The 23,539-nt window shown below is 44.4% G+C and overlaps 1 protein-coding gene across 2 annotated transcripts; it reads right to left on the bottom strand.

Moving 5' to 3' along the window:
- Nucleotides 1–221: 221 nt before the first annotated feature.
- Nucleotides 222–22,633, bottom strand: BNIP1 (BCL2 interacting protein 1). 2 transcript variants are annotated; one of them, XM_060146567.1, is made up of 6 exons: nucleotides 22,371–22,633; nucleotides 19,541–19,633; nucleotides 15,251–15,342; nucleotides 11,978–12,079; nucleotides 11,054–11,172; nucleotides 222–430 (listed from the first exon to the last, which is right to left on the bottom strand). In XM_060146567.1, the coding sequence occupies exons 1-6, from the start codon at nucleotides 22,452–22,454 to the stop codon at nucleotides 339–341; spliced, it is 582 nt and encodes a 193-aa protein (XP_060002550.1). In that variant the 5' UTR covers nucleotides 22,455–22,633; the 3' UTR covers nucleotides 222–338. The 2 variants fall into 2 exon arrangements, with proteins under 2 accessions (XP_060002550.1, XP_060002549.1); XM_060146566.1 differs by lacking the exon at nucleotides 222–430 and adding an exon at nucleotides 3,479–4,119.
- Nucleotides 22,634–23,539: the final 906 nt, after the last annotated feature.

Here is a 23,539-nt window from a genome sequence, read left to right as displayed (position 1 = left end):
ACATCTGAATGGAGATAACAGGGGGTGTCCAGAGCTCACCTGAGTGGAGATAAAACTTTGGGTTTTTTTGTTTTCTATTTTTGAATTTTATCTTTTTATTAAAAATTTTTTTTAATTTATTTTATTGAAGTATAGTTGATTTAGGATGTGTTAATTTCTGCTGTTATACATATATATTCTTTTCTATTATGGTTTATTACAGGATATTAAATATAGTTCCTGTGTAATGTTATTTTTTAAATTTTTAAAAATTTATTTTATTGAAGTTGATTTACAGTGTTAATTTCTGCTGTACAAAAAGTAATTCAGTTATACATATATATATTCTTTTTCATGTTCTAACTTTGAAACTCTTGATGATGGTCCTTTAGATGATGGTGACAGCTCTGGGGACACGGATAGATCAGCTTGCCTTTGAGAATATGTAAAGCTGGAGAGGGAAGAAGATCACTGGCCATCGATGATTGAACTCATGATCGATAGACTGAATCTCCATCCCCTTTCCCCTCCCTGGAGGTTGGGAGGTAGGACTGTAAGTTCCAATCCACTAATCATGTGGTTGATTCCCCTGGCAACCAACTCCCATCCTCTGTGCTTTCCAAAATTCTCCTCCTGAACATAACAAAGGACAAATCTATCCCTCCTTTATCGTAGGAAATTCCAATGGTTTTAGGACCTCTGTACCAGGAACACAACGAAGACCAAATATATATTTCTTATTATGAATCACAATATCACAGATGCTCCCACCGTAGTCCTTTGCTCTAGCTGGTCCCTGTGTGGAACCCTATTCCCTCCGCCGTCCACTCTGCTCAAATCTTGCCTGTCAGTGTGGCCAACTGTGACCTCCCAACTTAACACTGCAAACCTGCCCTCCCCCCATTCCAAATCTTCATTAGCTGGGGCCACATTTCCCAAAACACTTATTTTCTAACATAATGAATGACTTATTTAGTATGTTAATTTTTAAATTGAAGTATATTCAAGTATTATTGATTAATAATAGTAGTTTCATGTATACAGCATAGTGATTCAGTATTTTTGCAGATCATACTCCATTTTAAGTTATTACAAGATAATGGCTATAATTTTCTGTGCTATACAATATATCCTGTTGTTTATCTATTCTACACATAGTAGTCTGTATCTGTTAATCCCATACCCCTAATTTGTCCCTCCTCCCTTCCCACTCCACTTTGGTAACCACAAGTTTGTTTTCTAGGCCATTAATTATCATCTGCCCACCCTCCCCCCACGTACTACAAGTTCCAGGACGGCAGGGAATCTTTGTTTTGTTCACTGAGTATCCTTAACATAGTGCCTGGCACAAAGTAGGTGTTCAGTAAATACTTGAATGAATGAGCCCTTGAAGACTATTCTAATACTTTTAATTCCTTGACTGTCGGCTAAGCAAAATGGAGAATAGAAGCTTGCCTTACTGCTTAACAGTGAAAATTAAGGTGATTCATGAAATGTCTTCCAAAAACTATACAGGTAAACTTTGTACATTTGCGTGTTTTTAAAATATCTGGTATCTTTTAAAAAAGAAAAAATCCATGAGAGCATTTCATGCGGACGGATGGAAATAGTCTACACATAGCAAGACCACAGAGCAAATGTGAGTACTGCCCCCTCCTGGTTGAACATGGAGGTGTGGCTTTCTGCACCACCAGCCCCACTGGGGACGACTTACGGACCTGGTGGGGTTGCGAGATATGCTATCGATGACATTTCAAAATGGGTCACATTCAACCCTATTTTCAGACGGAGGCAAGGAAAAGAGGAATAAAGTGTCAAAAGGAGAATTTCTAGGGAGTACAGAGCCCACACATTTCCATACTGTGAGGAGGATGTTGACAATTAGTGGAAAGTAGTAAAGAAAAATGTTAAGCAAGAAAATCCTAACATGATCACATCCATCTGCTGCACTTACAGCTGGAATCTGAGTGGGAATTTCCCATCTGTGCTTTAGTCTCAGCTTTAATTTGACTATAAATAAGACACACACATGCACAACTTGCACTGAGTGCCTTTTGGGGCCAGAAGTTGTTTAAGGATGAGATATATATATATATATATATATATATATATATATAAACTGTGTATACTTTAACTCAGAACCTACTCATTAAACTAGTCAGTCTGAGGTGTGCAGCCAGTCTCTTCTAACTTGGTCCCAGGACGATGTGACACTTCATAACTGAGGCCTTAACTGTTGACATCCTCTGCTCAAACAGATCTAAACAGAACTTCTGATGCCCAGGCCAGCTTTCCCTGGAGAACCTGGCTGTTTGCTTCAGGAAACCTTGGGGCCCAGAGGCCTGAAGGTGGCTGGATTTGGGAAGCCCATGGCTCAGACAGAAGCTGCACTTGCTACTTTACATTCTTGTGTGATTCTCAAATGGACCCTACAAGCATCTAGATGGACTATCACCCCCACTTTACAGGGGGGGAATTTGAAGCTTAGTGACATAAGGTAACTTGCCCAGGGTCATGTGGTTCCTTAGTGGCAGAGCCAAGACTCAAAACCAAGTCTTTGAAGCAACATTCAAATCCACATGTTCTTTTCACTTTCCCCTCTGCCCCCACATTACCGTCCCAGGGCTTCTGGGGCTATAAATAGTGGGGGAGGCTGGGATTTTGTGTGCGAGGTCAGCCAGGCCTTTAGCACAAGGAGACACTAACATCTCCCAGCCTGGCCTAGCCTGGGCCCTGCTATCCCCCCAGGCCTCAACACAACTCAGGCCCAGACAGGCCCCAGCTTATCACCAGCTTCACTCTCTTGGTTATATTTAGCTCTGGACCTCAAAGAGAAAGGTGTGGGCCAGCCCCTGAGACAGTGCACACCCCCAGGCCAGGCCAGGCCACTGTGCGTAGAAAGAGGGTGTCTGCCTCATCCTCTTCAGACACTGGTGTGAGTCTCCTCCGGGGGGGCTGGGTGCACCCTCCTTCCTGAGAGTCTGTGGCATCTTGTTCGTCTTGCTCCTTGAGGGAGGGACCACGGCAGTGTCTGTGACACCCTGCATGTGGCTGTTGATTAATCACTCTTTGGTGAGTGAACAAATCAGTGATCCAAATTCATGTTCTAGAAATCTGGACATCAAGACAGGCACACGAATTCCCAGAGGGATACCTTAGAAAACCGAATGCATTTCATGCTGTTAAATAGTCAACTTGGGACTTCCCTGGTGGTGCAGTGGTTAAGAATGCACCTGCCAATATAAGGGGACAGGGGTTCGAGCCCTGGTGCGGGAAGATTCCACATGCCGCGGAGCAACTAAGCCCGCGTGCCACAACTACTGAGCCTGTGCTCTAGAGCCCTAGAGCCACAACTACTGAAGTCACATGCCTAGAGCCCGTGCTCCGCAACAAGAGAAGCCACCGCAATGAAGAGTAGCCCCCGCTTGCCACAACTAGAGAAAGCCCGCGTGCAGCAATGAAGACCCAACACAGCCAAAAATAAATAAATACATTTTTTTAAATAAAAAAAAATTTAGTCAACTTTATTCAAGGAATGGACGTGAGTTTCCATCCTCCTCTTTCTCCCCCTTTTCTCTTCCCTCCTCCAGATCTGGCATTAAGGCTGCAGTGGGGGAGGGGGACCCAAGAGGGGCATCCAATCCTGGAGGCCAGCCCGAGTGCCTCAAGTGGCAGCCACCCACAGTGTGGGACAGCTCTTGGAGTCCCTTTGTCTCTGCAGGTGTCCCGATGACAGGCCTCCCTCCCCTTGCTCTGTTCGCCCCTTACACGCCAGCCACCTGCAGAAGCTCTGGGAGGCGGGGCTGTGTCTCCATCGGACCTGCTGAGCAACTGGAGCAGACCGGGGGGCGTGGATCAGTCTGGTGGCTGGGGCCAGAGCTCAGGAGCGTGGCTGGATCCTGACACTGGAACTCAAAGGGCAAAAGCTGGCAGCTCTCAGATCTTACAAAAACGGAAAGAGCCGCTTTTTCACAATATAGAGAACCGTAGCAAGAAAGAGGGCTAGCGCAAGGAAAATGAGAAGCTTGTCAGTCAGCTCTCGGCGATTATATTTTGTGATGAGCTTCCGTCCCAACTGGATGGTCCCCGACATGGACTTGAATTCTTCATTTGCATCCAGGATAGTCCGTGAAGAATTAACTGAAACAAAAGAGGGAGCCTGACTAAGAAACTGTACAACACCGAATCCAAAGACTCTGCTCTGCCAGCTGGGTTCCCAGTAATTAACACTGTGCTCGGAAGCAAGTTCTGAGCCAGGGCAAAGGATGTGAACAGACACGACGCAGAGGAGCACAGAACAAGGACAGGGCAAGGAGAGGCACTTCCCTGGGTCCCATCCAGCTCAGGGAAGGATGAGGTTTGTTTACATACAGTCACAGGGCCATAACTAGGAGTCCTCCCAACATGGACATAACCAGGGAAAAGGGCAGAGGACGGTTCCTTTCCTCACCACCAATCTCCGCTTTCTGGAGGAGGCAGGCGCTGCTGAGAAGAACCCCCGGCCGCAAAACTAACACGGGTGCCGTGGACAGGCACTGTGAGGTCTCCTTGGGGGCAGGGCTGGGGGCAGGACTTGCCGCCTGTGAGGTGCACCTGCCAGGACGCCTGGTGGTCAGATCTGCTCTTTGTGGGATCGTGAAGGGGCAGGGATGTCCTGGGTCCTGCCACATGCCCTCACACATGCCTGTCCTGCAGTCCTGGGACACTGGCTGTAGCTTTAAACACGTGACACCTGTGCTCCAGCCCCTGTGTGAAACCTACAAGGAGGCACGTGTCCCTTAAGGCTCGTTGTGCCCACATGTCAAACTAACTGGAGTGTGGGTTCCTGGACCTGACACTTGAGGAAGAAGGTTTCCCTGGCAAGATTCCTCTACAGGGCATCACCAGAACAGCCACAGAATGAAACATGTTGTCGGGTGAGAAGGTGAGGCATGAAGGACAACATGTGAAATGTTTCCATTTCTGTAAGAAAGGGATAGGTAACATTTAATTTGTTTGTACTCTGCATGCTGGAGGGTCTCAGAAGGCTATGAAAGAAACTGGTAACAGTGCGCCCCTCTGGCAGCAGACCTGGAAGTCAGGGGCAGGGGGAGGTCAGAAGGGAGAGCCGTCTTTCTGTTTCCCTCCCGTACTGTCCAGGGCTGTGCAGCCCAGAATGACGGCCACTAGACACATGTGACACCTGAGTGTGTAAAATGTGTCCAATCCAAATATCCATGTCTCTGTGGGTAAAATACCTACACGATTTCAGAGCTCTAGTGTGGAAAGAAAAAAAAGGAATGTCAAATATCTCAATAATTTTCACTATGAATACATATTGAAATGGTTAAATATATGATTACAATTAATTTCATATGTTTGTTTTTACTTTTTTTAATGTGTCTAATGAAAAATTTTAAGTGAATGTATGTGGCTCCCATTATGTTTCCATGGGACAGTGCTGGCCTGGAGGTTTTTTCCTTAACCACGTAATTTATATTACCTTTTCACAAAATTACAAGTTAATTAACAAATAAAAGAAATTACCAGAGGAAACAGAGTAGCGTTTTGAAAAACACAGATTAGAGAAGAGCTAAAACCGATCCTTCTCAAACTCTTCCAAAAATTGCAGAGGGAGAAACACTCCCAAATTCATTCTACGAAGCCACCATCACCCTGATACCAAAACCAGAAAAAGATATCACAAAAAGAGAAAATTATAGACCAATATCACTGTTAAACATAGATACAAAACTCCTGAACAAAATACTAGCAAACAGAATCCAACAGCACATTAAAAGGATCATACACCATGATCAAGTGGGATTTATCCCAGGGATGCAAAGATTCTTCAATATACGCAAATCAATCAATGTGATACACCTCACTAACAAATTAAGGAATAAAAACCATACGATCATCTCAAGAGATGCAGAAAAAGCTTTTGACAAAATTCAACACCCATTTATGATAAAAACTCTCCAGAAAATGGGCACAGAGGGAATCTACCTCAACATAATAAAGGCCATATATGACAAATCCACAGCAAGCATCATACTCAGTGGTGAAAAACTGAAAGCATTTCCTCTAAGATCAGGAAAAAGACAAGGATGTCCACTCTCACCACTCTTATTCAACATAGTTTTGGAAGTCCTAGCCACAGCAATCAGAGAAGAAAAAGAAATAAAAGGAATCCAAATCGGAAAAGGAGGATTTGGATTCCGCTGTTTGAGGATGACATACTATACACAGAAAATCCTAAAGATGCCACCAGAAAACTACTAGAACTAATCAATGACTTTGGTAAGGTTGCAGGATACAAAATTAATGCACAGAAATCTCTGGCATTCCTATACACCAACAATGAAAAATCAGAAAGAGAAATTAAGTAAACACTCGCATTTACCACTGCAACAAAAAGAATAGAATACCTAGGAATAAACCTGCCTAAGGAGGTGAAAGACTTGTACTCAGAAAACTATAAAACACTGATGAAAGAAATCAAAGATGACATAAACAGATGGAGAAATATACCATGTCCTTGGACTGGAAGAATCAATATTGTGAAAATGACTATACTGCCCAAAGCAATCTACAGATTCAATGCAATCCCTATCAAGCTACCAATGACATTCTTCACAGAATTAGAACAAAAAATTTTACAATTTGTATGGAAACACAAAAGACCCCGAATAGCCAAAGCAACCTTGAGAAAGAAAAATGGAGTTGGAGGAATCAGGCTCCCTGACTTCAAACTATACCACAAAGCTACAGTAATCAAGACAATATGGTACCAGTACAAAAACAGAAATATAGATCAACGGTACAGGATAGAATGACCAGAGGTAGACCCACACACATATGGGCATGTAATTTATGACAAAGGAGGCAAGAACATACACTGGAGAAAAGACAGCCTCTTCAATTAAGTGGCGCTGGGGAAACTGGACAGCTACATGTAAAAGAATGAAATTAGAACACTACCTAACACCATACACAAAAAAAACTCCAAATGGATTAAAGACTTAAATGTAAGACCAGACGCTATAAAGCTCTTAGAGAAAAACACAGGAAAAACACTCTTTGACATAAACCACAGCAAGATCTTTTTTGACGCACCTCTTAGAGTAACAGAAATAAAAACAAAGATAAACAAATGGGACTTAATTAAACTTCAAAGCTTTTGCACAGCAAAGGAAACCATAAACAAGACAAAAAGACAACATTCAGAATGGGAGAAAATATTTGCAAATGAAACAACAAAGGATTTATCGCCAAAATATACAAACAGCTCATGGGGCTCAATATCAAAAAAACAAACAATCCAGTTAAAAAATGGGCAGAAGACCTAAACAGACATTTCACCAAGGAAAACATACAGATGGCCAAGAGGCACATGAAAAGATGCTCAACATCACTAATTATTAGAGAAATGCAACTCAAAACTACAATGGGGTATCACCTCACGTCGGTCAGAATGGCCATTATCAAAAAATCTAGAAACAATAAATGCTGGAAAGGGGGTTGTGAAAACGGAACCCTCCTGCACTGTTGGTGGGAATGTAAATTGATACAACCACTATGGAGAATAGTATGGAGGTTCCTTAAAAAACTAAAAATAGAACTACCTTATGACCCAGCAATCCCACTACTGGGCATATACCCTGAGAAAACCATAATTCAAAAGGAGACATGTACCACAATGTTCATTGCAGCTCTATTTACAATAGCCAGGACAGGGAAGCTACAGATGTCCATCAACAGATGAATGGATAAAGAAGATGTGGCACATATATACAATGGAATATTATTCAGCCATAAAAAGAAACGAAATTGAGTTATCTGCAGTGAGGTGGATGGAGCTAGAGTCTGTCATATAGAGTGAAGTCAGAAAGAGAAAAACAAATACCGTATGCTAACGCATATATATGGAATAAAAAAAAAAACTGGTACTGATGAACCTAGTTGCAGGGCAGGGATGAAGAGGTAAACATAGAGAATGGACTTGAGGACATGGGGTGGGAGGGGGAAGCTGGGGTGAAGTGAGAGTAGCGTCGATATATATACACTACCGAATGTAAAATAGTTGGCTGGTGGGAAGCAGCCGCACAGCACAGGGAGGTCAGCTCAGTGATTTGCGATGACCTGGAGGGGTGGGATAGGGAGGATGGGAGAGAGGCTCAAGAGGGAGGGGATATGGGCACATGTGTATGCATATGGCTGATTTGCTTTGTTGTGCAACAGAAAGTAACACAGTATTGTGAAGCAATTATACTCCAATAAAGATCTATTTAAAAAAAAAAAACCACAGAGAAGGGGTAAAAACAAACACTCATGTAACAAAAATCCCTCTCAGCCCTCTTTCTCCATGCCTGCTGCCATTTTGAAAACCTAAGTAAGAACCTTTTAAGTAAAAACCTAAGAGGCCTTTCTTTGTTAAACTTTCTTTACAGAGAATTTTAACCATCACAAAAGTAGACAGAATAATATCATGAAGTGCCATGTGTCAGCACCCATACACATGAACCACCAACTCCCTGGCAGTCCTGTCCCCTCACTACTCCCATTCAATTCCCCCCACCTACAATTTTACAGCAAATACCAGACATCATATCCTTAATGGGCTTTTAAAAAAAAATTGTGGTCCTAAAAGACTTTTTTTTTTTTTAAGAAGATGTTGGGGGTAGGAGTTTATTAATTAATTAATTTATTTTTGCTGTGTTGGGTCTTCGTTTTTGTGCGAGGGCTATCTCTAGTTGTGGCAAGCGGGGGCCACTCTTCATCGCGGTGCGCAGGCCTCTCACTATCGTGGCCTCTCTTGTTGCGTAGCACAGGCTCCAGACGCACAGGCTCAGTAGTTGTGGCTCACGGGCCTAGTTGCTCTGCAGCATGTGAGATCCTCCCAGACCAGGGCTCGAACCCGTGTCCCCTGCATTAGCAGGCAGATTCCCAACCACTGTGCCACCAGGGAAGCCCCTAAAAGACTTTTGAATTTGTGAGTCATAAAGAAAGGATTAAGAACTGTATTCTTTGACTTCCCTGGTGATGTAGTGGTTAGGCATCCTCCTGCCAATGCAGGGGACACAGGTTCAAGCCCTGATCCAGGAAGATCTCACATGCCCTGCAGCAACTAAGCCCATGCACCACAGCTACTGAGCCTGCGCTCTAGAACCCGTGGGCCACAACTACTGAGCCCAAGAGCCACAACTACTGAAGCCCGTGCGCCTAGAGCCCATGCTCCACAACAAAGAGAAGCCACCGCGACGAGAAGCCCACACATCGGAACGAAGAGTAGCCCCCGCTCGCCGCAACTAGAGAAAGCCTGGTGCATCAACGAAGACCCAACACAGCCAAAAATAAATAAGTGAAAAAAAAAAAGAACTGCATTCTTCTTTTTTCAATGGCTATCTCTCCGACAAAATGTACCCCAAGAATGACCCTCAACACCCCAGAAACCATCAGGATCTGTGCAGCCTTCTCACCACTTAAATATATGGTCTGTTTCTGATATACGTGCTGGGTGTGGGTGTCCTGTCGCTCGCACCAGAGGCAGAAAAGTCCTCGATTCCAAGGCTAGGCCGGCTCATCCCTCTCATGTTCTCCAAGGCCTCTCCCCAGGCTCAGGCCATGACCCCGGTGCACACTCAGAGGAGGTGACCAGCTGGTTCCGAGCCTAAACCCAGAAAATTTTCAAACACAGGGAGTGACCTTGGGGATAAGCTGCTTGCTTTCCTTTTGCTTCTGCCTGTTTTGATAGTACACTGAAAAAAAAAGGAGTGGTTCAAAATTACAGATAGTTTTTAGGGGTGGTAATGGTATTGTGGTTTTGTTTTGTTTGTTTTTTGTTTCAAGAGTCTCTTATCTTTTAGAGAGACATACTGAAATATTTATATGGATGACGTCTGAGATTTGCTTCAAAGTAATCCAGATGGGAGCATAGTGAGGACAGAGTTGAAACAAGACTGACCAGGAGTTGACAACTGCTGGAGCTGGGTGATGGGTTCCTGGGACTCATGTACCAGGCTCTCTACTTTTGTCTCTGTGTAAAATCTTCCAACAGTCTTTCAAAGAGTAAACTCTCTTCCTGTTTTCCTACACGGAGGATCCTGGGCAGGGCAGATTCTCTTCTGTGTTATAAGGGAGACATCATGGAAAAGCTGTTGGGGAGACCCAGATGGTCTGCGGAAGCTTCTTCTGTGGCCTCTGACTGCATCTTTTTTTTTTTTTTTAATTTATTTATTTATTTTTGGCTGTGTTGGGTCTTCGTTTCTGTGTGAGGGCTTTCTCTAGTTGAGGCGAGCGGGGGCCACTCTTCATCGCGGTGCGCGGGCCTCTCACTGTCGCAGCCTCTCTTGTTGTGGAGCACAGGCTCCAGACGCGCAGGCTCAGTAGTTGTGGCTCACGGGCCTAGTTGCTCCGTGGCACGTGGGATCTTCCCAGACCAGGGCTCGAACCCGTGTCCCCTGCATTGGCAGGCAGATTCTCAACCACTGCGCCACCAGGGAAGCCCTGACTGCATCTTTTAAAAGGAGCTCACAGGACTTCCCTGGCGGTCCAGTGATTAGGACTCCGTGCTTCCACTGCAGGGGGCATGGGTTCGATCCCTGGTCGGGGAATTAGGATCCCGCATGTCGCGTGGTGCAGCCCCAAAATAAAGAAATAAAAGGAGCTCACAGTAAAAATAACATTGGGGAGTACAACTGTAAGCTGATGAAATGCTAGCAGACTAGCTGCCAGCCAATAACTGATCATCTCTCTGCCTGGCCAGGGGGGTCCCCAGAGCCCTAGATGAGAAACAGACTCCCAGGCCCCTCCTCCAGCCTTGCTGCACCCACTCTCCAGGAGAGAGCCCCTGGGAGTGCTTCTGCACATTTTGATGGGGTTGCGTGGATCTTGTAGTACAACTATAAAAACCGAAAAGGGAAATGAGAGCGGCGTATCCCACTCTGGGTAAGACCAGCCTGTCAAAGAAGTGAGAAGCCACACAGATCAGTAAGCTTGGGGGCGGACGGGGGCAGAGGTGGAGGAGCCCGGGGGCAAGGGCTCTGGAGCCCGTATCTCTGGGAGCAGCTTCCCACTGCAGGCCCGGCTTTACCCAGCGTCTGCATGGCTTCCTCGCTCTGCTGGACCTGCTGGGACATCATCCTGCTGATCCCCATGAGGCTCTCTGTGATAGCACTGGACGTCTGGGCCAGGCTCTCTTTGGCGGTTTTCCTAGAAGTCCAGAGTGGGAGGAGGAATGTCAACAAAAGCTCGGCTGCAGGAAAGCCCCAGATTCAAATGAGATCCCATTTTTTAATCTATCGAATTAGTACGTATTTTTAAATGATTATAGTCAGCGGTGACAAAGGCGTGCAGAGAGCATGCTCTTGAAGACTGCTGATTAGGAACATAAACGGGTGCTACCTTCTGAAAGCCATCTGGCGATATGTGTTAGGAGCCTTAGAAATGTTCACGCCTTTGAACCAATAATCTCATCTGGGAATCTCTCCAAAGGAAACATCCAGAATGTGGACAAAGCCTTATGTACTGACATGTGCCCTGGTGTGTTATTTATAATACTGACAAACTAGAAATATAAACACACACAAACAGGGGATTAGTTAATATAAGGGAATACTATGTACTATTAACATTTTGTTTAAAGAGCTTTTTAAAAAAAATGTAAGTCTGTGCAACGATACTAAGTGAAGGGGGGTAGGAGACTAAATTTTATGCATGGTATGATATTGACTTTATAAAAAATATGAAAGAAAAAATAATGAGAGGAGGCAATATATCAAAATGTTTGTGAGTAGTACAATTATGACTTACTTTCAGTTTGTTACTCATATTTTTATTTTACTAATTTACTACAAATAAGAATATATTTCTTTCATACTTAAAAAAAATATTACTTATAAAATTAAATACTAATTTTATGCTGAAAACAAGAAGGGGTTCCCCACAGTGGGTTTTGCACCTTGCTGATTGCTCTTTATTCTGTCACCAGAACCCAGAAAGACAAAAAGACAGGTACCTTTGCCTGAAGAGGTCTCCTCCCTGGAGAAGTTCTGCTTTCTCTAGGTTGTCAATAGCAATTTTGCAAGTGAGATTTGCCTTCCTCCATGAGGTCTGATTGCTGGAATTAGAAGGGTCATGTGTGAGTTTCTGTTGATGCCACCAGGCTGTCAGTTCAATTCACAGCAGGTCTTCCTTCCAGCCAGGGAGTAAGGAAGGCCACCCGAGTTTGGCCCAGGGTCTATCCCCACCCCCTCACCACTTCCTCCACTTGGTTGCCCCAGCAGCTGCTCCAGCTCAGGCCCCAACACCTCTTGTCTGGATCCTGGAGGCTGTCTCTGAGTTGTTTTCCTACTGCCCATTAACTGTCCCTCTCCTCCCAGGACAGCCACGGGGAGCAACCTGGCCATAGCATGCCTCTGTTTACAGCCCACAATGGCTCCAGACTTCAGGGTAACATCCAAACTTCCCAGCGGGGCACACGAGGCCCGTTCAAAGTTCTCTCTTACTGCCTTGCCTTGTGTGCAGCTTGGTTCTGTTCCTCGAGAACCATGACTCGCTCATCTTTGTATAACCAGTACCCAGAACAACAGTTATTGGCCCATTAGCTGCTCAATCAATATGTGTAATAGGAAGTAGAAAAATCATTATAAGACAGTCTTCTTCAGTATTTCTTCAAGATTTGCTGTTCTTTACATACCACAGACCAACCATGGACAACACAAACACACTGTATTAGAAGAGTCCAGTCTGACATGATTTATTTACATTTTTTACCTGATCTCCTTGCGAGAAACAACTCAAATTTGGTGAACAGTTCCCTGGAGTTCGAGTGGGGTCTTTTTTTATTTAATATTTTATTCAAGTTGATATATAATGTTGATACAGTTGATATATAATGTGTTAATTTCTGCTGAATAGCAAAGTGACTCAGTTATACATATATATATTTTTTCATATTCTTTTCTATTATGGTTTATCACAGGATATTGAACATAGTCCATTGTGCTATACAGTAGGTCCTTGTTGTTTACCCATCTTATACATACTAGTTTGCATCTACTAATCCCAAACTCCCAGTCCTTCCCTCCCCTACTCCCCCTTGGCAACCACAAGTCTGTTCTCTCTGTCTGTCTATCTGTTTCATAGATACATTCATTTGTGTCGTATTTTAGATTCCACTTATAAGTGATATCATATGGTATTTGTCCTTCTCTTTCTGACTTACTTTGCTTAGTAAGATAATCTCTAGGTTTGTTGCAAATGGCATTATTTCATTCTTTTTTATGGCTGAGTAATATTCCATTGTATATATGTACCACATCTTCTTTATCCATTCATCTATCGATGGACATTTAGGTTGTTTCCATGTCTTGGCTATTGTGAATAGTGCTGCTATGAACATAGGGACGCATGTATCTGTTTGAATTATAGTTTTCTCTGGGTATATGCCCAGAAGTGGGATTGCTGGATCATATGGTAAGACTATTTTTAGTTTTCTGAGGAACCTCCATACTGTTTTCCATAGTGGCTGTACCAGTTTACATTAGAGTGAGGTCTTTGTTTGATGGACTATAAAAAAGTTAACTGGGCTCCTCAGAGAATCAAACTCATGCACTAGAACTCTTACGCAGCTGGCTCAAATCAATTGCGCTAACCCCCGGAATATTTAAAGAGGCAAATGAGAGTACACGAACTGATAGGGTGGTTTTGAATAGCACCTCTAGGTTGAAAGTGTTCAAATGAGCTCTCTGATGCCTGACCAGCATCTGCTATGCCGTCTCACATCTGATACTTTAAAAGAATCAATTACATTTTCAACTGTTTACAAGGGAGTTCTGCTGGGCCCTGCAATGCAGAGATAAATGAACAACAGTCCTTGCCCTCAGGGACTCACATTTACTGGGGAGAAAGACAAGCAAAAATATTTACTGTATAGTGTGACAAGCACGATAACCCAGGTAAGCACAAGTACTGTTTCAACACAAAATCGCCAAAGTATTAATTTACTGCTTTCTCTCCTCTACCCTGGAATTGCACATCCTGAATGGCCACTCGCAACTTTAAACCCATGCTGAGGTGGTTTTGCTGGTGTAACTTGCTAGATTTTACACAAGGGTCCTCTTTACTCAATGTTTATAATCTGAGTCCCCATGGTGGCCTAGGGAAAGGAAAGCCATCATGACACAAAGTCTCACTGGTCCCCACTCACACATCCCTCCCTCCACACAGGAGCCTCTACCACGCCCATGTCTTTGTCAGTCCCTATCCTCCTGACGGCTGGGCGTTATAAACAGAGCTGCTGTCAGCAAGGATGATGCTAGAGAATTACTCAAATCAGAAGCAAAGCCATAGACAAATACAGATGTGACAGTTAGTCCAATTAACAAGGATGAAGAGAAAACCTACAAGGATGGTGACATTGATAGGGACTTCAAAAGAGAAGGATATGGCTACCAGGGGCTTGGAAAAGTTGATGGGGCCCTCAAATATTTTTGCAATAACAATCCTCTTTTTGATTGTGGTGCAAACATCAAATGTGAAGGGTCCGGTACAGTTTCATGCTATCAGACAATTTTGTTGGATAAGTCCCCCAATTTCAATACCAAGAAATAGCACATACCTTCAGTTATATAATCAAGGATTAGCATATAGCTGCAATGAAAACCTCAATTTTATTTAACATAAGCTTATTTACATTTTTTTTTTCATTTTTTAAGATAAAGTCCCATTCAAAACTTTCTACATTTTGGTCCGTCTTAAGTAGGTTCACTTTCAATGGACTTTTTAAGATATCAATTCTCTTTAGATTAAAAAGGACCTTGTATTACTGGGACTTCCCTGGTGGTCCAGTGGTTAAGACTCCCTGCTCCCAATGCAGGGGAACCGGGCTCAATCCCCTGGTCAGGGAACTAGAGCTCACCTGCCGCAACTAAAGATCCTGCACGCACCAACAAAGATCCCACGTGCTGCAACGAAGACCTGGTGCAGCCAAATAAATAAATATTTAAAAAAAAAAAAAAGGACCTTGTATTACAAAAGCAACCATTTTTTTGCTTTTTTAAAAATATAAAATACAGTATAATGTTAAATACGCTTTTGTAAACTACACACAGTCTCACTTACCCAACAGCCCCTGCTTGCCCCCCAGCTTTGAGAATTACATCCGGTCTGTGTATAAATGGCACAATTGAGTCATTAAGCTAGGTTTATTAGGCAAACCCTGGCACAAGCCTCACAGGCAGCAAGCAACCCAGCCAAGGCCACTAGCAGGAGGCCAGGCTCTACCTACCTGAGCATCTGCTTTTTGTGATTCTCCACTTCCTGGAGCAGAACTTGCTTCTCCGACTCTTTGTCTTGCTCTTTAGCCGACTGCTCAAGCTCCTGTGGGGGGAAAACAGCTCTAAATTAAAATGACTTTAAAAGCTAATACAAAACTTAGAGAGCACTTCTATTATGCAACAGCACTTGAAAACCCTCCTAGGGACTTCCCTGGTGGTCCAGTGGTTAAGAATCTGCCTTCCAGGGCTTCCCTGGTGGCGCAGTGGTTGAGAGTCCACCTGCCGATGCAGGGGACAAGGGTTCGTGCCCGGGTCCGGGAAGATCCCACATGCCGTGGAGCGGCTTGGCCCGTGCGCCATGGCCGCTGAGCCTGAGCGTCTGGAGCCTGTGCTCCGCAACGGGAGAGGCCACAACAGTGAGAGGCCCGCACACCATAAAAAAAAAAAAAAAGAATCTGCCTTCCAACGCAGGGGACGCGGGTTTGATCCCTGGTCGGGGAACTAGGATTCCACATGCCACAGGGCAACTAAGCCAGCATGCTCTAGAGCCCGTGCGACACAACTAGAGAGCCCATGTGCTGCAACTACTGAGCCCGTGCCCCACAACTAGAGAGAAGCCCACATGCCTCAACTACTAAGCCCGCAAACTCTGGAGCCTGCGGACCGCAATGAAGGGCCCACGTGCTGCAACGAGAGATCCCACTTGCCACAACTAAGACCTGATGCAGCCAAATAAATAAATATTAGAAAAAAGAAAACCTTCCTAGAACGGAAGACTTAGGAATGCCAGTTCACATACAATAAACATCCTTTTACATAGATAGCTCAGTCTGCAGGAAGTAAGGAGCATCCCCAGGACCACAAAACAAGAAGGGAACTAAGAGCCAGAGCGGTCTTCGTGTGAGGGATGTGAGGCTGCCCTGGAGCAGGAGATACACTTCTCTAATCTAGGGCATGCCTGAAAAGAAAAGGAAAAAAATACAACTATATAGGAGCCTACTGATTCCACTCTGAAATATGATGGAAATACCACTACTGTTGCTTCATGCTTACTCTCAATCTCTGTACATATTTCATTTTAGACTGGCGGCAAACAGGGTTTTAAAGTCCATGTGGGGGGACTTCCCTGGTGGCACAGCGGTTAAGACTCCACGCTCCCAATGCAGGGGGCCCAGGTTCAATCTCTGGCCAGGGAACTAGACCCTACACGTGTGCCGCAACTAAGAGTTCACATGCCACAACTAAGGAGCCGGCGAGCAGCAACTAAGGAACCCACCTGCCACAACTAAAGAGCCCACCTGCTGCAACGAAGACGCAGCACAACCAAATAAATAAATATTTTTAAAAAAACAGAAAAAAGTAAAGTCCATGTGGGGACAGAAAATGAAGCCTTGGCCATTTGAGGCCAGGAATTGGAATGGAGAACACCACAAAGCCAGGACCACAAAGGGATACACCCTCAGTGAAAAGGTGAACTAGGAAAATGTCTGTCAACCAGCACAGAGAAAATGTGGAAGCTTGTCCTTTTTTGCTGTGGGGTCTGGCTAGAGGGATACAAAATACCTTCCCTGAGAATATATAACCATGGAGCTACCCTCACACTGATCTAGGATTCAAATTCATACTCCCTGAGTGGTTTCAGAAACTCCACGAGGAGAAATGAACACAAAAGTGCTCCCAGACTTGTGCTAATCCTAGGAGACCTGGCAAAAGCAAATGCAAAAACCTTTGAAGAGACTTGCCTTCAACTCAGGCCACACAAAAGTCCCACCAGGAAGGGCTTCTGAAGAGGAGTACTCAGAGCCCAAAATAACCAAACACCAGGACCCAACCATCCACCACAGTGAGGGACAGCAGACCTAACAACCAGCTGTCTGAGACCCCCAAGAACTTCAGATGATGGCACTATCAGACAGACTATAATTAAAGATGTCAATATACCTTGAGTCTCATGTCATTTTTTTTTTTTTTTTTTTTTTTGCGGTACGCGGGCCTCTCACTGCTGTGGCCTCTCCCGTTGCGGAGCGCAGGCCCCGGACGCGCAGGCTCAGCGGCCATGGCTCATGGGCCCAGCCGCTCCGCGGCATGTGGGATCCTCCTGGATCGGGGCTCGAACCTGCGTCCCCTGCATCGGCAGGCGGACTCTCAACCACTGCGCCACCAGGGAAGCCCTCATGTCATTATTTTTTTAACTGAAGTATAGTTGATTTACAATATTGTGTTAGTTTCAGGTATATAGCAAAGTGATTCAGATATATATATATATATTCCAATTCTTTTCCATTATAGGTTATTATAAGATTTGAATATAGTTCCCTGTGCTGTACAGTAAATCCTTGTTGTTTAACTATTTTCTATATAGTGCTGTGTATCTGTTAATCCCAAACTCCTAATTTAGCCCTCCACCACCCTTTCCCCTTTGTTAACCATGAGTTTGTTTTCTATGTCTGTGAGTCTATTTCTGTTTTTGTAAATAAGTTCATTTGTATTATTCTTTAGATTCCACGTGTAAGTGATATCATATGATATTTGTCCTTCCCTGTCTGGTCACGTCATACTTTTGGCTTTCAAATTAAAACAAGTTCCAGTTTTAATCAAGCTATTGATGCAAAAACATAAACTATTAGCTCATTTATATACTAATTTATTTATTTATATGCTTGTTTATACACTAATAAATGTTTGGAGATGCAGATTAAAACTGGGATGGAGTCAATATTCATTGACCATGTGCAAAATTATTAGGGCCTTACTAGGTGCCAGGGGTAGACTGGTGCTTGAAGAGCTGATGATTGGGAGGGAGGGACATAACAAATGTGTAAATGTACTGAGGTTATCTTACTTAGTGAAGGACATAAACACTGGGTGAGCACACAGAAACTTAAACAGAAAGAACAAGGAAATACTTATACTTAAGGTGGTGAGTGTGGTTGGAGAGCTGAAGTCATATGAGTTGAAAAAAGGTCTTTCATGGAATAAATTTGCTTTAAAAAGCAAAAAAACAGTCCAAATAAATGCCCTTTGACAGAGAACAGGCCAAAAATAAATTATGGCTATAAAAAAAGAATGAGGAAGCTTCCCAATACTGACATGGAAAGATTTCCAATACATATTAAGTTTAAAAATGGTACTAAAATACCACTTTTAATATGCTACCTTTTAGATGAGAAATGGGAAAGAAATAAGAAAACATTTGTCTTTTTTAGTATCTGAGTAGAGAAACTATGGAAAGATACATAAGTAACATATAAGAGTGGTTACCTATTTGGAGGAGGGGAACAGAGAACAAATAAGGAGACACACCTAAGATTTTCACTGCACTTTTTCCTGCCTGCCAATATTTACACACATATACGCATATATAAAAAACATGTGAAAGTAACAGGCTTTCTAAATTAAAAAATTAAAATGATTAAATCAGCACTAGAGATGGAGGTGGAAAGAGATCAGCCAGGTTCAGTGACATTGCTGAAATCTTCAAGTGAACTCCTTTGACAAAAACTGCATATTGCCAAAATTGCCCTTGAAAATCCCTTAGGAAGCAACGCACAGGACACAGACATCCTGTTTTTCAGGGTCCAAACTGCCAGTTTTTCTATCATCTTTGGAACAGACTGTCTTCTTCTGGTAAGCAAAAACAGGGTTATTGGCTGGCATTTGGGGCCATGTCATAAAGAGAGCACAAGTCTTTAAATCCAAGAACCATATGCAGCGAGACCAGGTGCCCCAAGACCCAGACAGGAATGGCCAGCTCCATGCCACCCATCTTACCCTCACTCAGGGCACAGCACAGAAACACCTATGCTATTCAGACTGCTACTTTTCTCATTCTATTGTTTTTGGAGACAGCACATATACCCTAGTCGAATTCAGGACTGTTACATATGCATATGATGTGACTGGAGACTACAGAAACAGAGAGGAAGAGGCTGGGCAAAGTGACAGCACGGAAAAAAAAACCAGGGGACACTGGTAATGGATTGAGGTGGATGGGTTGGAGAGAGTGGTAGAGAAAAGAAAGTAATGCAAGTGATCTCAGAGTTTTCAAGTTGAAAAATTCCCAGGACAATGGTGTCCCTACTATCTACCTGTAACATAGCTGGCAGTGCTGTGCATTCAGAAGTCCCTCATCTTTACCTGGATAGCAGGTTAGTACAGTTACCTCCACTGTCTAAACGTTTACTACTCCCATCTGAACATTTACTGAAGGACCTGGACAGCTCTCGAGCAGAGGTTAGTCCCAGTTCCAAGCCCCATTCATCGTTACCCAGTTTCAGCATCCCAGCTCTGCAGACACTCACCTGTATTCTGTGCCGCAACTGTTGAAACTTCTCTTTCACTTTAGTATTCAGTTCGGTAAGTGCACTTAATGGCCCTGAACAATCTCCAATATCCTAGGAGACATTGAAGAGATGAAGAGGTCTTTCTCAAGACAATGCAATGAAATGACACCAGCTGTACAGTGAGAGAGTTGGCTTACAGCACAACTAAGTTTGGCCTACTGACTGTAATTCATCCTGATCTTTGCTGTTTACCTCTGCAACACAAGCAAAAACATTATAATTTACATTTTCTCATCCCTCTTTAGGTTAATTCTGACCAAGCAACATAAAGGCATAGATAGAAACAAAATTGTCTTGACTTCTTAGTTCCTGAAGCTTAACAAAATGCCACCCAGTCACTATGAAAGACTTAAAGCAGCTTATACATCTGACAAGAATAAACATCCGAAAGAGATACTATAACTTTAGATCTTTCCAACTTGAAAATCAGGATGCTAAATTCCTGGCATCATATGCCAAGATTAACTTCTCAATCTAATTTTACAAACCATCTATTATAAATCACACTGTTTATAGACATGTTTGAAGGTAGATTTAGAATTTGTTTCTGGACATTCAAAATTACCGGGGCCAGGTTTTTTGTTTTGGTTTTTTTGGGTTTTTTTTGCAAAAGGGCGGAGCTGGTTTTATTCAACAGTCTCATTACAAAAATAACCAAAATGTATGCAGCAGCGGAATTAGGAAGGACCCTGTCTGACTTCTGCAAGAGTGGGCAGCCCCCTTTTCCCCACAGCCCTGCAGGGGCAGTCAGCTAGCGCAGAGAGCCTCAGGGCAAGATAGCGGGCAGAGCTCTGCATGGGGGCCTGGCCTTGGCTAGTACTGTCCACTCTGAACACTTCCATCCTCCCCGCCATTGTAAACACCATGCTCAGGTCAGGTCTCCCAATGCTGGGCATCAACCCTGCCCCGCTGTTAGGTCCTCAACAGGACAAACTATCCTGGAAACTTCCTTCCATCCAGCCAGCCAGGAAGGTAGCAAATAAGGGGTGACGACTCGAGGAAGGATGGGCCACCCCAGCATGGTTGGGGGCACTGCTCTCCCCCAACACTCCTAGGTGGGCTGTCCCTGGGCTGAAACAGTTCCCAAAGAGGCCACGGCGGCTCCCCAAGGCTGAAGGGAGTTGAGGCTGTGGTGGGCCCAGAGGGGGGCACTGGATTTCATTCCTAAGACCCTAGAGGCCCGGGGAGGGGAGCCCTGGGAGGCTCAGGCGTGCTCCATGGGGCCGGGGCCACCGGCGTGGGAGTGGGCAGGAGCTGCAGCCCGCAGGGGGCCAGCACTGGGCTCTGGGGATGCCAGCAGAGGGCCTGAGAGGCCGTCAGTGGAGTCTGTGTTGAGGTCCAGCCTCCAGTAAGCTTCACACAGAGGCAGACCATTAGCTTCGCAAAGACTTGAGCTAGACGAGTAATACTCCTCCTCCAGCTCGTAGAGGTCTATGGAGACCTCATCCCAGGGCCAGGTTTTAAAGCAGGCCCTAGAGCCAGATTATGTGGATTCAAATTCTGGTTGTAGCAGTTTATTAGCTGTGTAACCTTGAAAGTTAGAGTCCTCTGTGCCTCAGTTTCCTCATCACAACATACCCACTTCACAGACCAGGTACCTATGTAAAGGGCTTAGCAGAGGAGCTGGAACACAGTAAGAGTATGCTAAATCTAGCTATCATCAATTGCTCTCATCATGAGAATGCAAATGTTGGAAAGTGCAAAAGGGCGCTTAAGCAATTTAGATTATGTGAAAAGGCAATTTCATTTGTTCTGAATCTTAAATTTATTTTTCTAGAATTGGCCCAGATGTTTTGTAGTTTACACATGGGAAATGTGAAGTTCAAGACGTTTAAATGTTTGCATCAAGTTGCCTCACTTGTTCTCTGGATTACTCGTTAAGTCACAGTCCTTGCAACATATAATAAGCTATTAATTTGGTTTATTTTGCATCTGATTTCCGTGGGTAGTCTTACTTTCCTTCACCTTTTACGACAGCTAGTTGCAAACTCTGAGTCTACATCGAATGTTTAGTAACATTTGTTGGAAATGGAAACGATCTGCCTAAAAGGAAGGTTTTAAACTTTTGGTTTCTTTTTGCTAAACTCAAGGAACTATTTCTACATTCCTAACTCTTGCCTATGCCAATTGGTTTACTGCAATACTACCTTCTACCCTTAAAACTGGCTTAAGGCAAAGGACCTCAATTACCCCATCTGTTAAACGAAAGAGTAGATAGACTCTTAACTCTTTTCTACAGACTGACTTTCCCTGTCCGGGTCCCAGTTTTGCCAGTATCTGCTTTCTGATCCAGGCAGACTCGATTTCCTCATTTACAACAATCTCAACTACGGTCCAGGTGACGTTCGTTTCACGTAACGAACGGTGCCTCCCATGCCAGGTGGCCTTTGGTGCCACGGGGCATCGGACCCAGGGAGCTGGCCAGCAGGGGGCGAGGCTAATGGCTTCCAGGACGCTACCAAAGGATGGAGAGGACGGTGCCAGAAGGCGGGGCCAAGCAGGATGACAGGTAAGCTTTGAGGCTGTCGTGGGGGCGAGGCGACGGCCAGAGGTGTGTAGGGGAGGGGCCACAAAGGGGAAGGCTGGTCGGGGCTGAGGTGGAGGGGGCGTCCCGGAAGAGGGCGAGCCAACGGCAGCCAGATGGAGTATCAAGGCCAACGGTCAAGGGGACGAAGGGGAAGGGACCAAGGGGGAAAAGCTCGGGAGTGAGACCGCCGAGCTCACAGAAGGCCAGTGGATCTTGGGTTTAGGGCTACTGGACCCCGGCGGGGGCCCCGGGCTTTAGTACCTGGATAAGCGCCTTCACCTCCAGGTCGAATTTGACAATCTCTTGGTTACAGATCCTGACGTGGACGTCTTGGGGAAACGCCATGTTGGGAAAGCCGGCTACGGGCTGCCGCGGTGCCCAAATTCCAACGCGTTTTCGCACCGGCTTCCTGCTTCCCCGTCGGGTTTTGCGGCAGCGACCCCTAGAGACCGGCCTGCGGCGAGCGAGGGTGGTAGCGCCGAGTCGTGTGGACTTTCCCTGGCTCGTGGGAAAAATCAGTCGGCCCCTTGTGTGGACCTAGTAAGACGGAGAGAAAGAGAGCAGAGAATTATTAGCAACGCTTTAACAGGGGCCTCTCCCCATCTTCCGCCCATCAGTCATTCTAATGACTGCATATTTTTTGCATAGAGGGGGGAAAAGAACTGGAGGAAAAGTATCAATTGGGATGTCTCTGGAAGGTGGAATTAACAGTTTTTTATATTTCTTTAAACTTTCTTGTATTTTTCATATTTTCTACAGTGAATATAAATTGTGTAGTGAAAGAAAAAAATGACAAATGTTATCATTACTTTTTTAAATGTACGGAATTCAAAGCAGTTTGCTAGGGTACTTCCTGTCAGTCCAGCCCACGGTCCAAGGGATCTTCCTAAAACGCACAACTGATCAAGTCACATTCCAGCTTACACCCCTTCACTGGCTCCTGGTGGTTGCCTTTTGTGTACAATTGGATTTAATAAATTTACCTCGCTGGAGTAGTTTCGATGGAAATAATTAAGAACAGACCCTCAACAGATGGAGGCTCTTTCATTGTATTTTTATTAACTAGTCCAAGTTTCTTAGCTGGACCTCAAGGGCATCAGGTACCCCACACAGCCCTGTCTCCTTCCTGGATTCTTCAAGCTCTTTTTGGATCTGTAGCCTTGGAGGGAACACCCTCCCTTAAGGTGTTCATCACCCCCACTGCACCTAATAAACAGGCTGTATATTGCAGGCTTGGGAATCTGCCCTGGCTTGAATCCTGCTTGACAACCCACTTCACATCTCTGTGCTTCAGAGGCTAAATGCTGGTGATCACAGCATTGACTGAAAGATTAAAAGAGGTAATACATAAAAAGCACCAAGCACAATGTAGTAATTTGGTACATCGTAAGAATGCAATGCACATGACTGCTATTATTACATTACTGACA

The sequence above is a fragment of the Lagenorhynchus albirostris genome, chromosome 3 (assembly GCF_949774975.1).
Source record: "Lagenorhynchus albirostris chromosome 3, mLagAlb1.1, whole genome shotgun sequence".
Classification (NCBI taxonomy): Eukaryota; Metazoa; Chordata; class Mammalia; order Artiodactyla; family Delphinidae; genus Lagenorhynchus; species Lagenorhynchus albirostris.
The sequence above is the reverse complement of the archived record's forward strand: the minus strand, read 5'-3'. Positions and strand labels throughout refer to the sequence as shown.